At 65.3% G+C, this 3,691-nt stretch overlaps 1 protein-coding gene across 1 annotated transcript in view; it reads right to left on the reverse strand.

Annotated features, from left to right (window-relative positions):
* Window positions 1-3,001, reverse strand: part of SEMA7A (semaphorin 7A (JohnMiltonHagen blood group)) — an 8,580-nt gene extending 5,579 nt beyond the window's left edge. The window contains 8 exon segments of the mRNA XM_006172321.3: window positions 124-217; window positions 268-452; window positions 901-1,040; window positions 1,534-1,644; window positions 1,746-1,830; window positions 2,001-2,093; window positions 2,303-2,344; window positions 2,832-3,001. Coding sequence (XP_006172383.1) covers window positions 124-217; window positions 268-452; window positions 901-1,040; window positions 1,534-1,644; window positions 1,746-1,800 — 585 coding nt within the window. The 5' untranslated portion in view covers window positions 1,801-1,830; window positions 2,001-2,093; window positions 2,303-2,344; window positions 2,832-3,001.
* Between the last annotated feature and the right edge of the window lie 690 nt (window positions 3,002-3,691).

The following is a 3,691-nucleotide window of genomic DNA, read 5'->3' on the forward strand; positions in this document are numbered from 1 at the left end:
TCCCCCGGGCCTGGCACCTGCTCTGCCCACACGGGAGGCAGGACGCATGGCACAGGTGCAGCGGGAGTATCTACGGTCCCATGTGCAGGACATGTGCACAACGGCACATGCACGCGCACTGACTGTCCCCTGCCCAGGCCCAGCCACAGCCCTGTCCCTGAGCGTGTAGTCCCTGCTCCTGCCATGCCCTCTGTAGGACCCAAGTCCCTGATTCCCACTGGACACCGACGCAGCGCCAGCCCCAGCCCCAGCACGAGGGCCGCTCACCAGGGGTTGGAGAACACGCCATAGACCCTGGTGTCCCTCCACTGGCCGCTGGGGTCGGGCAGCAGGAAGACGTCCTGCAGCCGGTTGAAGTTCTTGTTGCTGGCACTGTCACTGCACACCAGCATGGCCTTCAGGAAGGTGTTCCACTTGGAGACCGACAGCGAGCTCTCGCCACCCTGGTCCCCCTGGGAGGGCAGAGGAGAGGAAGCCCCTCAGCACCCGCCCACCTGCCCCATACCCAGCCTGAGGCACAGGCTCCTACTGCCAGTCATGCCAGCATGGACCTGCCAGGGGACGAGGCAGAGTGTCCCTGAACTCGGGCCAGCTGGCCAGGCTCCACTGCAGGCCTGGCTGAGCCTGGGCACAGGGCCGACACAGGGGCCTGCAGGTGAGGGGCCGTGCCGCCAGAGCAGACAGGCACAGAGACTGTCCGCCCTTGCACACACCCAGCATGGTACAGCACACTCACACAAGCAAAACACATGCTCGGCTTTACACTCACACGTGCAAGGCTCTCTCACACGAGTACTCCCATAACCCCAGACACACTCATCAGGCATGTGCTCCCGGCACCCACACCCTCACTCACACTGTGCGTGCACACTCAGCACCACCCTTTGCACACCCACTCACCCTGCACAGCTGCGCCACGCGGGACACATTGAGAGGGGCCTCGGGATTCTTGTCGGGATTGTCCTCTCGGAAGAAGTAGTAGATCTTGTCATCGTAGGCCTGGTCCTGGTGCACGACAGTGGCCTTGATGAACTGTGGGTCTGCCGGGGACACCACAGCGAGCGTGAGGCCGGGGGCCTGTGCGGGGACCACCCCCAGCCCGCCCACCACCCCCTGTGCAAGCCCAGGGCAAATCAGACCTGGACAAAAACCCAGAAAGTCAGGTCCAACGCCCAAGGGGCCCTGTGCTCTGCACCCCCACCTCACTCCCGGCCTGCCCTCCTACGAAGATGTCATCGGCCCAAGAGCAATGACTTCATGACTGGGGACTGAAGGGAGGTCCCGGGGGCTCCTATGTCACACCTGCCTAATTGGCACAGCCCTAATGAGGAAGCAGGAGTGGGCTGTCCTCCCGGGAGCTCAGCGCAGGGACACGCTGGCTCCTGGGATGCTGCGCTAGAACTGGGGCTTCCTCTGTTCTTTGCTCAGGCTTGGACAGAACTCCTACTTACTCCTGAAGGTCCCAGCGGCCTTCAGGGAGCCCTCCCAGAAAACGGGAGCCCCTCTGCTGCCCAGCCAGCTGGCATGACTCACTCTGCATCACAGTGTCGCTGGTGTACAGCTCGCTCTCGCCCCGGATGCGGCGGAACCGGGGGATCTTCCCGTTGTACTCCTGCTTCCGGATGGTGGAGTACACCTCGTCCCCTGGGACACGGGCAGCGCACATGAGGGCCGGCAGCTCCTGGAAGGCCCTCCTCCAGGCAGGCCACCCCACACCCGGGGCAGCTGCACCCATGTAGTCCTACCTTCAAACAGAACCAGGGAGTTCTCCTCTGGGCTGAAGGGAGCATAGCCTCTCATCTCGCCGAGAGGCACCACAGAGCCATTGACCTGCAGAGACCGAGGGGGTCAGTGGCCACCCACCCCACGACCACTGTCCCTTAGGGCCAAGTTCCAGTCAAGAGCCCCAGCCTCCCGGCGATGCTGCCCAGGGGCAGAACCAGCACCCCACGCCCGCCGCCCACCATGCAAGGCAGAGCCCGAGAGGCGCGGCTCCTCACCAGGTTCCAGCAGCTGGGACGGCGGGCGTTGGTGCCACACACCAGCAGCCCGTCGGCCTGCCTCTGCAGCAGCGTGATGTAGTTGTCGCAGTCCTGCGTGGACGGCAGAGACGGGTCAGCGGGAGGCCCCGCAGGCGCAGCACGGGCGCGGGGTCTTGGGGAAGAAACTCAGGATGGCCGGGCACGGGCGGCAGCCCCCAGGGACAGTCAGCAGTCTCTCCCCAAGAAGGACCCTCCCCTCCCTCAGATGGGGGGCTGGACTGGGCCACATCCCCGCATCAGGCTGGGCTCCCCAGACTCACCCACTTGTCCAAGCAGGGGCCCTTCTGGGAGCCGATGTTCACCTGGGGGAGCATGAGTGCACCCGTCAGCCAGACACCCGGGCTGCTCTGCACACGGCCGCAGGCAAGCCCTGGGGGACGCCCTTGGTCTCCCCCAGACCAGAACTGGGGTGCTGAGGAGTGGGCACCCTCCCAGGGGCCCGCAGACTGCTCGGTCTGGTCCTGGGAGCCAAACCCAGAGCCTCGGAAGGCCGGCGTAGGTTTGGAGCCCCACTTCCCACCCAGGCTCCCCTCGGGGCTCCCGCCTGGTAGGCATGCTGACTCCTGGGTTTGCACACACGGCCCAACTCCCCACTCCACTCCAGACTAGCCCAGGGCGCCTCCCTGGGACCATGTCTGGGGCATGGGGGTGGAGCAGACTGGGAGGAGATGTCAGCTCCCTCAGCTCCCGGAAGGCCTCACCGAGACCGAGGAGAGGTGAGAAGAGACGGGAGGGTGGGCAGGGAGGGGTCAGCTGTGTCCCCGGGCCAGCAGAGGGGCCCAGGCTCACCGTGCGCACAGAGGCGTTCCTGCCCTCGGGGAAGTCGAAGAGGTACACCTTGCCGCGTCCACCCACCCACACGGAGGAGCTGCCTGGCTCGTGGAAAAGCACTGTGTGCGGCTCAGCCTGGCCGAAGTCCACCCGGTCCTGCCCAGGGCGGCCTGAGGAGGAGGCGATGATGTGGCATTGAGGTGGGGCCCCGTGAGAAGCCCCTCAGTTTGTGTGACCTCTGGTAGGGACAGCGGAGGGACGATGGGGAGGACAGGACCCCCCCCCACACACACACACACACATACACTCCTAAAGGGCTAGGCTCAGGCAGGAGGACCAGGGCCCCTCAGTGCTGCTCTGTGAGGCTCTGCTGCCCCGACAGCACAAGCCGCCACTTCCCATTGGGCCTCTCCACAGGAGGGGGGCTGTGAGCACCCCACCTAGAAGCCAGGGCTTAGGATCACTTTGTTCGGAACCCAGCCCCTCCTCCAGGAAGCCCTCTGCAACCTCAGGAGCGTGAGCCAGGGCCCAGTAGGACAGGAATCCTAACGTCCCATGCCCTCCCGTCCCACAGGGGTCAAGAGGGCCCACAGAAGTAGGTCCGCGGCCAGGCCAGAGCCAGCGCCCGCGCTCCTGCCACCGACGCTGAGCTCCACGCAGCCCTCTCTGGCCTGCCTTTACCCCCAGGTGCCAGCTCTCCTGCAGGTGAGCAGCTCGCCCTGCCCAGCACATCCGGGACAGGGACCTTCTCAGCGCCAGCTGTGCCTTTCAGCAGGCCAGGCAAGGTTGCTCAAAAAAGAAACTGGCTGCGGTCACTCCTCCGGGGAGAAGCTGTCTCATCTCCGGTGACTGCGATGAGGTCCTGGCTGCAGTACCAA

This window comes from Tupaia chinensis, unplaced genomic scaffold (assembly GCF_000334495.1).
Source record: "Tupaia chinensis unplaced genomic scaffold, TupChi_1.0 Scaffold141293_1, whole genome shotgun sequence".
Lineage (NCBI taxonomy): Eukaryota > Metazoa > Chordata > Mammalia > Scandentia > Tupaiidae > Tupaia > Tupaia belangeri.